This window comes from Parasteatoda tepidariorum, chromosome 8 (assembly GCF_982258835.1).
Source record: "Parasteatoda tepidariorum strain Cologne lab strain chromosome 8, Ptep-v5.0, whole genome shotgun sequence".
NCBI classification, from domain to species: domain Eukaryota; kingdom Metazoa; phylum Arthropoda; class Arachnida; order Araneae; family Theridiidae; genus Parasteatoda; species Parasteatoda tepidariorum.
The window spans coordinates 60,590,783-60,602,709 of NC_141762.1; the positions used below are offsets into that span (position 1 = coordinate 60,590,783).

General features: G+C 28.3%; 1 protein-coding gene across 2 annotated transcripts; it reads left to right on the forward strand.

Moving 5' to 3' along the window:
* The first annotated feature begins 2,293 nt into the window (after window positions 1-2,293).
* Window positions 2,294-11,218, forward strand: LOC107440470 (uncharacterized). 2 transcript variants are annotated; one of them, XM_087168970.1, is made up of 4 exons: window positions 3,020-3,214; window positions 5,634-5,700; window positions 8,400-8,501; window positions 10,817-11,218. In XM_087168970.1, the coding sequence occupies exons 1-4, from the start codon at window positions 3,155-3,157 to the stop codon at window positions 11,116-11,118; spliced, it is 531 nt and encodes a 176-aa protein (XP_087025096.1). In that variant the 5' UTR covers window positions 3,020-3,154; the 3' UTR covers window positions 11,119-11,218. The 2 variants fall into 2 exon arrangements, with proteins under 2 accessions (XP_015908876.3, XP_087025096.1); XM_016053390.4 differs by lacking the exon at window positions 5,634-5,700 and having other exon boundaries at window positions 2,294-3,214.
* Window positions 11,219-11,927: the final 709 nt, after the last annotated feature.

Genomic DNA, 11,927 nt, shown 5'->3' on the forward strand with positions numbered 1-11,927 from the left:
GGCTAGCTCCCCTGCTTTGTTAGCCCGACGATCTGCACGTGAAGTCGAGCACTTTATGGTAGAACAGTTTAAGGAGGGCCGATACCGCGCACCCTCCGTCCCTACGCAGGCTGATCAAAGTAATCACCCACCCGCTTAGTGACAGCAGCCAATGATGCTTGACTTCAGTGTTCTACTAGGAACAGTGTCTTTGCACTGTGGAGACAAAAACTACTTAGAAAATTGCTTGAAACTTTTTAAATTCGTAAGATATTCAAATAAAGCTTTTTAAAGTTACCAAAACTATTCCCTACAAAATTAAGAGAAACGTTTTTAAATTTTTTCTGCGCATGCGCAGTGTAAAAGAACTAGCTTGAAAACTTACTAGTTTCAAACTCATCATCACACTTTTTATCGAATTTTTTTAAATTTTAAATCATCAAGTTTATAATTAATCTTAAATGTTTCCAAAAATTAAGCTTAATTCAATTGAATATTTTTGAAATTTTAGAATGAAAAAAAAATGCAAGGCGAAAAAAAAATTTTTTTATAAAAAAAATTTCCATATCTTTATAAATATTGATTCTAGATTTATGAAACTTAATGCGGAAAAAGAACATCTTAAGTTATCGGTACAAGTTAGAAGTTTATTGCTCATTGATCCGATTGATGATAAGTCTCCTCTTTGGCAATAAAGTGACAATAACAGTCAAAAGACTATTAATAATCATCAGGCACAAAGCTGCTATAAAGAGTTGAGTATAATAAAAGGAAAGTAGTCCAAATTTCGATTAAAAGAATCTACCCTCACGGACTTGAAAGCAAGCCAACAAAACATTATAAAAAGGAAACAAGTTTTTACTGACCATCTACAATTAGTAAACAGTAAATAAGTTATACTGATTTTTTTAATAGGTTAATTACTTTACTATAAATCTAATTACTTTTATAAATTTCATATAAAATTGTGTTCAGTTGACGCAGAATTTTTATTAAACATATTTTTCATACTTTTTTCATTATTTTGTATCAGTTACGTCAAAATAGTAAAAACTATTATATTTAAAATTTTAATAATTTGTGGTTATGATATACAATATAAAACACAGGCATCTTTTTCTGTGTTAACTCTTTAAAGCAGAATTATTATTAAACATATTTTTTTACACGTTTTCCATTTTTTTGCATTAATTTAGGTCAAAATGAGTGAAAAAATATTATTTTTAGTATTTCAATAATTTACGGTTTGAATGCATCAAAAAAACACTGGTAGCTTTTTCTGCGCTAAAGGTAAAAATCTTCCAAACATGGCTCACTTCTTAACAATAAAATTTGCATTTAGTTACAATATTTAGGTCTAAAAGAAATAGTTATTCATCATTTAAATTTCTTTAATTTAAAAAATCATTTGCTAATTTTTCAACATGAATGAAAAAAAAAATTTCCTTCCAACTACTTTTTTTGCATTTTATATTTCTGTACAGTTATAATTCCGATATTCTAAGAGTAATTATTAGACTGTTTTTTATAAATAAAAAGTACTAAAATATATTTTTGCTTTTAATCAAATCAGAAAAAAAAATATTTATATTTATAAGGAACACCGGTGTCAAATTAGCGTCAAAGGGTTTAGAATCAACTTTTTGAAATAGTAATTATTGTCCTTAGCAAAAAACATTTAATGAGTTTTTACAGTAACCAAAAATTAAATGTACATTTTAAAAACAAGTATGTGTGGATGAATGGTAACAAAAAAAAAATGATCACGCTCAAATTAGATCCCAACGGAATCGAATACTTAATCTATGAAACACAATTTGTGTTAATACAATAAAAAAAATTGAAAATCTTTTATTTAATTAATTTTTAATTTTGATGTAATAATTCGAATCTTTTTATTGTCAAGAAATAAATAAATGATTTCGAATCAATCGTTGGGGTTCGCGAGCGAAGCAAGTAGGGTGCAGAGCTCCCTAGTTTTAGGAAATTATATTAATATACTATAGAAACTGTGCTTTTAATTTCTTCAAAAAATATACATAAATAAACAAAGGAGAACGCAGACAAATTCACACGAAACTTGCAACAGGAAAGCAAACAAAGAGTAATTTAATAAAGAGTAAGAATAATTTTTAATTTTTATGTAACAATTTGAATCTTTTTATTGTCAAGAAATAAATAAATAAGTTCGAATCAATCGTTGGGGTTCGCGAGCGAAGTAAGTAGGGTGCAGAACTCCCAAGTTTTAGGAAATTATATTAATATACTATAAAAACTGTGTTTTTAATTTCTTCAACAAAAAAAATACATAAATAAACAAAGGAGAACGCAGACAAATTCACACGAAACTTGTAACAGGAAAGCAAACAAAGAGTTCTGCTGGGACGGACAATCAATGGGAGGAAGTTCCGCACGGATTCGACTCTTACAGCCCTCTGAGTGCGAGGTTTCGTTCCGAGAAGGTGTCGCCCCTGAGAGACTGAAATCGGATTCGCCCACGAATGCAGCAACCAATCGATAGGATGCGAGGCGAGTCCCGTGTGAAGGTGAACCGCAGTGTAGATGAAACCGGATCGAACACTAGGGTTCAACTCTTTTAAAATCGGTCGAATAATTCATATAATTATACGAATTCGGAACAACGCAAGAAGGAAACTTCTCAAACTGATAAAGATAAAAAGAATTTCGATGACTAAGTTTAGTTCTTGTTTCGAAATGTAAAATAATGTTCCATTGCGCGCCTCGAAAATGAGCTCCTCTGCGCTGACTATCGCGGCAGCTGATCGAGGGTTTACTTGGTCGGACGAGGAAACATCAATTCTTCTTCAGCTATGGAGTAATGTTCATGCGCAGACGAATGTTTCAAATGGTAATAAAAAAGGCATTAACATATTTGAAAAAGTCTCTGAAGGAATGAACAGTATGGGTTTTTTACGAACGACTTCTCAATGTAAGGAAAAAATTAAAAGAATGAAAAGAGAGTACACGGTGTCGAAACAGAGGAATCAAAGTGGTCGGAATAAAAAGGCAATGAGATTTTTTGAATTATTCGAACAAATTCTCGAAACAATTCAATTGAAAAATTCCGAAAGTACAATAGAAAAGTCAACTTGTCCCGATAAAGAGTTAGAGGTTAAAAATAGGAACATTTATCTAAAAAAAACCACTTTAAAAAATGATAAACCACAACCACAGCCAAGGAGTTTGCGGAAAAGAAGTCTACCTGTTGAAGTGGGTAGGTTTGAAACTTTTATTAATTTAAATTTCTAGAATTAGAAAAATTTGAATTATGAACTTTTTTAAGCAAATTATGAGTTTTCTTTTATACATATTGTTTCAACAAAAAAAAAAATTTTTTTTTTTTGAAGAATATTGTTTCGTGATGATATTTGAGAATAAATAAATGAATAATTTTAAGAAACCATCTCTCTCATGTATTCGAGAAAGTATTTTAAAATATGTTTAGTTTCTTTCTGTGTTGACAATGTTATTTTTAAATAATTTCATTTTCTTGCAGTGCATTCACTTGATTTTCAATGGATTTAGACGTAAAAATTAATTAAGAATTTCAATGTTAAAAATATACATATTTATTAATTACAAATTTATGTGTAATCGTTTATTATTAAATTTATAAAAATAGCAAACAATTAAATTTTTAACCTAAATTTTCCTCAACTGTTCAAGTTTTCAAAAAGTTTTGTCTCGTGTAATCTTAAATCCTTCTAAAAAAACTTAATATTTTTAAAATTTTCTTAAAATTATTAATGTTATTTCATAAAGTTTTTAAAAATACTTAAAAACTTAAGATTTAAAATTAGGTAACTAGGTTCTAAAGAATACTTTTTAAGAAATTACATAAAGCATAAAAAATGCAAAGAATATCAATGAGTTACTTAAGAAATTGCGTTTTTATAATTTTCAATATTTTAACATGGGGGAAATATATCATGCTTATATCTGTCTGAAAAACAAGTAGCTTCTGTGATTAAAAATTATTATTATTATTATTATTATTTTTTTTTTTTTTGAATTTACAATTACTTTCAAATTGGAATGTAGCCACAAGACGACATTCAATCTAGAAATGTCGGAACTTCGCTTACGGTAATATTACTTCAACTTTTTTTTTTCGTTTTGAATTGTTTCTTTAAATTGTGCGCAAATTCTAAATGTTCTTAAAGACAATTGAGAAACACCATCCATCTATATATATATGTATATATATATATATTTTTTTTATCCAAATGAAGCTTTTTAATTAAGTTTATTTTTTTGCTTCAGTTGCTTGGAATTAATGTTCTAATGATGAAACTCGTTTGTAGAAAGTTGATTTCACACAAAAAGGAATTAATCTTATTGTTCACTTATAACACAATGTTATTGTTTGATTTCATGTAGTCCCAAAAGAAAATCTTTTATTTTATCGGAATTATGGTATGGCTGATTAATGTATATTACAGTCTGAAACTGTTTCTCATTGTTGCCTGTGCATACTTTTTGAAAAGAAAAATCACACGGCACGATCGTTAAATTAACAAAAATAATTCCAATATCTTTGAGTGCTATTAACATAAAATTTATCAAAGTTACAATGGTGTTTACTTCTAATTTAATTCATTATTATTAAACATTAATTTATTAATTATTCTGTTCTTTCTTTTCATATTTTTATTAGAATGGAAAGTAGCAATAGTGGCATTCTTATTCAGAGTATAATAATCTGATACAAAATTATAGGTTTAAAACTTAACTTGGAGTTTTGTGAAGCAATTCTATGATTACCTTACTACGCAATATTTTATGATAAGCATATTAAATTATATTTTTGCAGCTATTAAACGATCAATAAGCTTTATTTAGTTATAAAATATGGACCAATAAGTTATACTTGTTTTCAAAATAAATTTCAAACAATACTGTGATCCGTTAACATATGCCTTTAATATAGTTATTGCAAAATAATTATTTAAAATTGCAACAACAAAAAAATTCACTGTAGCTAAATAATTTTCTGGGTGAAAGACAAGTTTTTATGGTAACCAAAAATTAAATTAGAATTTAGGAAACAAGTTTGTGGATGAAGTTGAAATGGTTAAAGAAAAATATTATAAGGTTTAAATTTTCTACCAATAGAATCAGGAACCAAATAGTTGTTAATAGAATCAAACATATTGAAAACTTTTAAATGAATAAATTTTCTATCAATAGAATCGGGAACCAAATCTTTTTTAATAGAATCAAACATATTGAAAACTTTTAAATGAATAAATTTTCTACCAATAGAATCGGGAACCAAATCTTTTTTAATAGAATCAAACATATTGAAAACTTTTAAATGAATAAATTTTCTACCAATAGAATCGGGAACCAAATCTTTGTTAATAGAATCAAACATATTGAAAACTTTTAAATGAATAAATTTTAATATTGACGTAGCTGCTGTTCAATGCTGTTTCTCGTCAAGAAACAACATTGATTATGAAGCAATCTTGGGGGTCAAAAAACGGCAGGGACTATTGGGAGAAAAAAACCCAAATTCCGTATAAAGAGTGACTTTTTTTTTAGTTACGGGTTTAGTTTAGTTTTTATTTAAATAAATTATGTTTTTTCCTTTCATTATAAAACTTATTTTAAGGCCTTTTATTTTGAAGCGCATAAATCAGTGGTTTCCAAAAGATGTTTCGCGGAAACTTGAAAGGATCACAAGAGTTTCCGAGAGTAAGAACTTTTTTTTTTACCAGTTAAGATTCTTGAAAACTTATATTATTCATATTATATCAATAATCCATTATTCATTTCATATTTCCGTTATGTTTTATAAAATATTTAAGTAACGGGTAGTGAAAAAAAAAGAAAACAAGAACAATAAATTGCACTAATTATGAAAAAGATATGAAAAAAATTGTATTAGTATTTTACGTTCTGCTTTTCAATTTAAAATTTTTGTTTCACCGAACTTTTCAATACATATTTTTACGGTAACCATTCTTAATGTTCATAACAGTTCTTTTACTTTTTCATTTCACCGGAAAACACAATTCAGCTGCAAATTCAGTATACACCAGAAACTAATTCAGAACTAGAAAACTAATTCAGAACTGCTGCTCCATCCCCACGTAAGCAATTGTCTTCCGTAAAATATAATTTTAAAAGTTATTATTAATAACAACAAGAAAAAATTTCGTTCTTCACATTAAATAGTTTTAAAATAAATTATTATCTTTCTTTGGTTAATTTATCCAAAAATGCTGATGAACTTAATTTATGATTATTCTGATTTTAAAAAAAATAAGACGATCTCCATAGGCGGGGAAAAAATATGAAACCGCTGTATTCAAATTTATTGCAACCGAAGCCATATAATAGTACAAATTAATATTTCTATTTAGAGTTTGATTGATCTCCTCAATTTGTGCGAAAAATTGGTTCGATTTTGTATTAAGGTTGTAGAAATTATACATAAAATATTATGGAAAAAGCTCCCAATGTTATGTTTCAGCATTTTAAATTTTTTTTTGCGAATAGTTTTTTTTCTAAATGTTGTAAAATAAGAAATAAAAAGTAGAAGGGTAAAAGGTGGTCTGCTCAAATTTTTGATTTAAAAAAAAATTAATGAATTTTTAATAAAGTTGAAATTTATTTATAACTGAATAATCTTTCGAATATCAAGTATAAACATTATTAAAACTTAAAGGAATCGGTAAATCAAATCGTTTTGAAAACAAGAATTACTTTTGTTACAGAAAAAGAAGCTCAAAACAGTATTTAAAGTCACCGACTCTTCAGTAATTTAAATTTTACGACAAGGTAATGTAATTTTAAATGGAAAAATACGAAATTTGAGCGCAATCAGTCGAATAGGCCTATTAGTAGAACAAAAGTTTTTAAATGTTATATTCTTTTTTATTTTGCGCACTTTACATTAAAAAAGTCGGATTCTTTTTCGTCAAAGCGTTTTTCCTTTCTAGTTTGTTTTATTTTAAACTTTTAATAATAATTCAGAGAACTTTTAATAATAACTTAATTATACTAAGAGTTTCTAACCAAACTTTATTGACCGTATAAATCGATGTAATTTAATGCTGTATTGTAAGCAAAGAACACTAAATCTGCGAAAGGGAGAGAAAGATCTCGGTCAAACTGTGTGATCCCAAAACAACGAATGACGTATTAGAATTCTCGAAATCCATAGAACAAGACCAGAATGGACAAACGAAAGACATTCCTAAATAGCGTCATAGAAGTTGCAGTTTTGAGCCCCAAGAAAATGAAAAACTGTGTATATTTAGAAAGAAAAAAATTCTAGTCATTTAGAGAAACTTGACATACGTACTTTGATGGTACTCTTAAAAAGGTTCTGTCGGAAAATAAAAATCCTAAAATTACATGAAAGGATATTTTTTTAAAAATTATTTCAACTCAATTTAGTTTTTTTTTTTTTTTGCGCGCGCGAAGAACTATTTTTCATACAGTGAAACTTTTTAAGTTGAACACCTGTCTAAGTTGATTTATTAAATGATTAAGAGGCCCTTCCTCTCCGGATCTAACTCTATGCCTAACACAAGTATCTAAGCTAAGGGGAAGGAAAATTTTAAATATGCTTTTTTAGTTTTCACAAATAAAATATTGATGAACATTCACTCAATTTGGTTGTATCTTTCGCTACATATAAAATACGAGACCGTCACCCAATCACGATTTAATATATTAAGCAAGGTTTATTAAATCCTCTACTAATTTGTGACAAAATTATGCAAATACAATTCTGCTATCAAAAGTATTTTATAAGTAGTTGAATAGTACACAGTTGCCTGTTTTTATACTTTTGATAAGTATGCTTGCTTTAATGCAATTAATGTTAAAATAATTTATTAGCCTCATTCAAACCTATTTTCATCATTTTTATCTGCAATGAAATTGGATTTTAAAAAAACATACAAATTGAAAAACGTGTTTTAAATTGCTTTCTCAAAGCCATAAATAACATCATTTCATTGCTTTAAAGTTTCGAGGAAAAATTCATAGAAGTTTTAAAAGTTATCAAGCCCTATTTCTCTTCTAATCTAATAACTCGACCCTTTAATTTCTACTTTTTTTTAGTAATTGTGCTGGCTAATAATACTATATCATCAAACGTTTGAGAGGCACGAAAAAAATCCAAGAAAAAACAAGTTAAAAATTAAACCTAAACTCCAAGAGGGCGAGGCTTCTCAAGTATCAAACTAGCAAATCTTTTTTTATTAAGTTAATCACTTGACTAAATCGACCATCAAATTTTCGCCCCACTAATAGTCAGCAAACAAAAGTTTCACGATGTTTATAATATGAATGCTAAAGTAATTTTAAGATTTGAACATAATCGCTATGTACTAAAGCACATAAAATGCTACTTACATGAAATTATTTATATTTTATAGAAGACATTCCTAATCCTTGGTCACCTGATGTAGTTATAATCGAAGAAGAAATTCCTCCCGTGTCATCAACTTCGAAATCAGAATCATTCAAGTTTGAAAATGGTAAGTTCAATATGCTTAATGGCTTTCTTGATGATGGTCACTGACAGACACAAGATGTTGTCATAGCCACCGATTATATATTGGTCTGACAAGAAAGGAACATTGGTATTTTTTGTATAAAATAAAACTCAATTTCTTCTATACAAAATTGTCAAACATCTTCCATTCTGTTTGCCATTTTTCTGATAACTTGCTCATAGAAGTACTTGTTCTTCACAGTAAAAAAAATCATTCAAGTATGATGAGGTTTTCGTTTTTATTGAAATTTTTACCATTTGTTAACTTTGAAATAAATTATAATCAGATGGTGCAAGATCGGGGCTATATGAGAAAAGTGACACCATATCCCAAACCTCGAATAATTTCGAACGTGATGCTAAAGACTAATGAGGCTTTGCATTGTTGTCCCATATAGCTCCTACTTTGCACCGTTGGATAATCAAAGTTTACAAAACTTTTAAAATCGTAAAAATATCAGTAATAACGGTGACGTCAAATAAATTAGTTTTTTATAAATAAGGGCAAGTAGTTCTATTATTACGGTATCCTGAAGTTACCAGAAAGATAACAGGTCATTGAACAGAATGATAGATATTTGATTGATTAAAGTTCATTTATTGTACAGAAAAAATTTAGTTTTATTTTACAGTAGGAATCCGTAGTAACTTTATTGGCAAGCCATTACAAATTTAAAATCTTTGTAAAGGAAAAGATTTAAATTAGTCATCGCGAATCGATATTTATGCCCGAAAAAAAAAGCCTATTGAAATCTACACATTAGTCGTGAGAAAAGCAGAACTTAGTCAGATTGATGGAGAAAACGAAGAGGATTTGAAAGGCAAACATTAGGAACACCTCCAAGTTTCACCAGGTAATCAAACCGGTTTGCATGCTCCTTCGGTACAACTTTCTTCATTAATGATTCGTCATTTCTTCTTTCCATAAATATTAACATGCATTTTTTTTACTGCCCTTTTGATAAGAATTCTAAAAATACACATTAAGGGTGAGTATTACGAAACATCCCGTATATGGTTAAATTATTTCACTTATAACCTAATGACAAACCAAAATCCTTTCTATTTTGTTCTATTATTGTTTCAAAATGAAATTTATATATCAATCTCGCCACCTTAGATGGAATGATTAAATTCATGACACTATTGATAAATTATCTATGTATTCAATGTCACTGAAGACAGTTTTAATTTTCTATACAGGATAACCTAATTTATCACCTTGTTTAAAATTTTAGCTAGAATAGGCATTTGATGTCAGCCAGTTTTAAAACCATACTACTTCGAATTATTTTGTACTGAACGCATCCTTCTTTTCACTACTTTACATTCACTTTAAATGTTCTTATTTCAATCAGTTAGGTGCAAACTATGGTGCATTAATATTACCTTTTTTTATAACCCTAAATGGTGGCACTGTTATCTGAACTATATTTTTAACACTATCACACAAACATATCCATCTTTTCTTTGAGAAACCCTTTCAATTGCAATCTCATGTTTAAGTAATAAAAATATAAAATTACTCATTGAAGTTAACAATGTCACTTGACAATTAATTGATAATAGTAGTTTAACATAAATGGCAGTTTTATTTTCCCTTCGTTTTTTAATTAATTTCTTGTGAATTAATGATTACTAGGAGGCTTCACCCCCCTGCTCGCTGGCGCTCACCAACCCCCAGAACTGCTTTCACAGTTCATTTCGGATTGCTTCGCAATCCGATGCTCACTCATTGGATACGCTCTTAACGTCTAACTTTTGTATACTTTTTTGAACACTGAAGTTCCGAAAACTTTTCACTGTAGAAAATTCTAAACCTGTGCATTTCAATATTAATTTGAAATTGCAAACAGTTAGCATATTTTTCTTAATCCCACTATTCTAAATTTCAGTTGTTGAGAAAAGTAACTGTTGTAAGTTTTGTTTTAAAGTCTTACCCACCAGAAGGCTAAAACCATGTGTTGTAAAACAATATGAAATAGTACTGAACGCCGGATGTAAAGCATCGGCTTTGATGATGATAATTTTGTGAGAATTTTTTTGATAATTCGGTGAGAATTCACCCGATTAGACATATGATGCTCTTGCGCGCCGAAGCCTATCAATTAAAACGCATTAGCGTTTTATATAATATAGATTAGCCATATGATGCTCACTACGTGCTCTTGCGCGCCGAAGCTTATCAATTAAAAATTAAAACTGTTGCCAACGTGAGAAAAGAAATATCATCGGTTTTATTGATACATACATATTAGCGTTTTATATAATATAGATTTTTTCTTTTTTCAATTTCAGGTGAACCATCTAAGAAAAAGCAAACCCTAGATAGTTCCTGCTCAAGCTTATCTTTTTTTAAAACTATGATGAACTCCCTTTCTTTAAAATTCATGAAATATCAAACAGAATCAGAAGAAAAAATGTTGAGGGAACTAGAAGAGCTTGAAAATGAGCGGGCAGCTATGGATGAACGCATCCAAAAAATGTGGGTGGACTTTGAAGAGAGAAGAAAGATTGATGAAAGAGAACATGAGCTTAAAATAACGTCATCATTACAAGAAATCATGAACCCAAAAAATTTAGAAACAGAACAAAAATAATGTGTATAACCCTTTATAAAAATATTTTATTGTAAAAATGTAAATAACTTATATTTAAAAAAAATTTTGTGCAAATTTTATAATAAAGTTAACAAAAGTATTTGTTGTTAAATTTAACTTTTCAAAAATTTTGGTTTTCTTAAACTGCAGTGACAAACTGATCCTAAGTTACTTACAATGTGTAATATACATGCACTTCTATCAATATACTTTTAATGGAATGCAATGCTCCATAATCAGGTCTTCTAATGTACATTTTTATATTCTTGTCTTGCCAAAAAGAAAGTAAAAAATGTGTATACATGATGTCAAAAGTATTTTGGAGAGGAAAAAAACACCATTAAAGTATGTAACAACTCCAGTGTAAAAAGCTGAATGAAAAATATCGAAACTAATTTGATTACCTGATGCAACAGGAAAATGTTTTTAATAATCTTCATCAAACAGGTTTTGGTTGCACCTTAGTCAATAGTAATTTGCCAGATTTTGATTATATTCAAGATTTTTCCCTTGACTAAATATTAATTTGCTGCTCCTAATGTGCATATTTTTTTACTTTATTTTTTGACAAAGATTCTAAATACATATATAAAAAGCAGCCGTAACGGAAAACACTGCATTTCTGTTGAAAAGGGAACAAAACTGTTCCAACATCTAAATTTTCTTCATTTTTTAAAAAAAAAAAAAAAATTAGTTATCAATTTTTATTTATTTTCTTATTTTCTGAAACCTGATAAGGCATAAAATATTTCATAATTGTTCTCTGAAATTCCTAACATTGAGAGGATTAATTTTTTATAAAAATGAAT

Bases quoted from the DNA above. Each gene is read 5' to 3' on its own strand.
- LOC107440470 (XM_016053390.4), top strand. From the start codon at position 2,728: ATGAGCTCCTCTGCGCTGACTATCGCGGCAGCTGATCGAGGGTTTACT. The intron at 3,215-8,399 runs GTAGGTTTGAAA...TATATTTTATAG, and splicing joins AAGTCTACCTGTTGAAGTGG to AAGACATTCCTAATCCTTGG. The intron at 8,502-10,816 runs GTAAGTTCAATA...TTTCAATTTCAG, and splicing joins ATCATTCAAGTTTGAAAATG to GTGAACCATCTAAGAAAAAG.